Source organism: Protomyctophum bolini (assembly GCF_963924005.1).
Source record: "Protomyctophum bolini genome assembly, chromosome: 3".
Taxonomy (NCBI): domain Eukaryota; kingdom Metazoa; phylum Chordata; class Actinopteri; order Myctophiformes; family Myctophidae; genus Protomyctophum; species Protomyctophum bolini.
This window is the reverse complement of record NC_137864.1, coordinates 20,810,075-20,811,423: the sequence shown is the minus strand read 5'-3', so window position 1 is coordinate 20,811,423 and position 1,349 is coordinate 20,810,075. Positions and strand designations below refer to the sequence as shown.

Sequence of the window (1,349 nt, the reverse complement as noted above, 5' to 3'; positions counted from 1 at the left end):
TTATGGAACTCTTTCCGAAAGATTGATCCCAGGGGTGAAACCAGGCAGGCATATCCTACAACCCATGATCATGAGGAACGCCCTGCGGAAGGACCGGTTGAAGAAACCGTATATGAAGGGATTCAGAGAGGAGTTGCTGTACGCTATCCAAGTGATCGCTTCCCAGACGGCCCCCGGGGTGCCGTGCTCGACGAACGGGTCCACGATGTTCACCGTGAAGAACGGAAGCCAGAACAGCAGGAACACGCCCATGATGATCCCCAGGGTCTTGGCCGCCTTCCCCTCCCTCCTCATGGCGTTGCGGTGCTTCTTGCCGGAGTCTTTGGTCAGGCAAAAACAAGAAGCCATCTGGCTCTCCATGGCGCTGATCTGCATGGCCTGCCGTCTGGCCGCGCGGTAGATCTTCCAGTACGCCACCAGCATGACGGCCATCGGCAGGTAGAAAGCCACCAGGGAGGCCATGACGGCGTAGACGCGGTTAGGCACCAGCGCGCACACGTCGTCGGGCAACGAGACGACGAGGCCGATCGCGTGGAGGCCGAGCATTATGGGCCCGAAGGAGATCAGACTCGGGACGGCCCAGCAGACCACGATGAGGAAAGCCACGCGACGCGGGGACATCTTTATCGGGTAGACCAGCGGGTTGCAGACGGCGTAGTAGCGGTCGAAGGCGATGCAGCAGAGGTGGAATATGGAGGCGGTGCTCAGCATCACGTCCAAGCTCGAGTGCAGCCGGCAGAAGAGCGCCCCGAAGAGCCAGCAGCCCTCCACCGTCCGGATCATGCTGTAGGGCATCACCAGGAGGCCGACGAGGCAGTCGGCCACCGCGAGGGACAGGATAAAAGTGTTGGTCTGTGACTGCAGCTGTTTGAAGCAGGCGATGGACAGGACCACCAGGAGGTTCCCCACCACCGTGCAGACGATGGTTAAAGTGAGGAGAGCGTACAGGAGCAGACTGGAAACGGGGTTCCTCATCGTGGAACAGGGCTGAACATGGTCGCCGTAGGCAGATGTGTTGGCATGCAGCTCCTGCCAGTCTACGCTGCTGTTATCCAACATGGTCTCCTTATCCGAAAATCTGTCAAAACACACACAGAGACACTTTGTTTTACTGAATCCCTTGGCCTGAGCTTGCAGTAGGAGGTCTGGAATTCTACCAGTGTTTATGGTAAAACAACCTGATCAAAGATAAACAAAATAGCTCCCAGGATTCCGGCTCCATGTAAATTCCTGCTGTAAATAGTTGATTAGTAGCCTACATTTACAAACTGTATGTTTGATTTCGACATGCAAATTGAAATAACTGCTAGATGATCATCACCCAATTGATAGATGATCGCCTTAAGGCC

The 1,349-nt window shown here is 55.5% G+C and overlaps 1 protein-coding gene across 1 annotated transcript; it reads right to left on the bottom strand.

The window, feature by feature from the left end:
• On the bottom strand, positions 1 to 1,059 carry LOC308312343 (5-hydroxytryptamine receptor 4; the record flags this gene model as incomplete). The annotated part of the gene is made up of 1 exon (XM_080758945.1): positions 1 to 1,059. The coding sequence occupies one exon, from the start codon at positions 1,057 to 1,059 to the stop codon at positions 1 to 3; it is 1,059 nt and encodes a 352-aa protein (XP_080615071.1).
• Between the last annotated feature and the right edge of the window lie 290 nt (positions 1,060 to 1,349).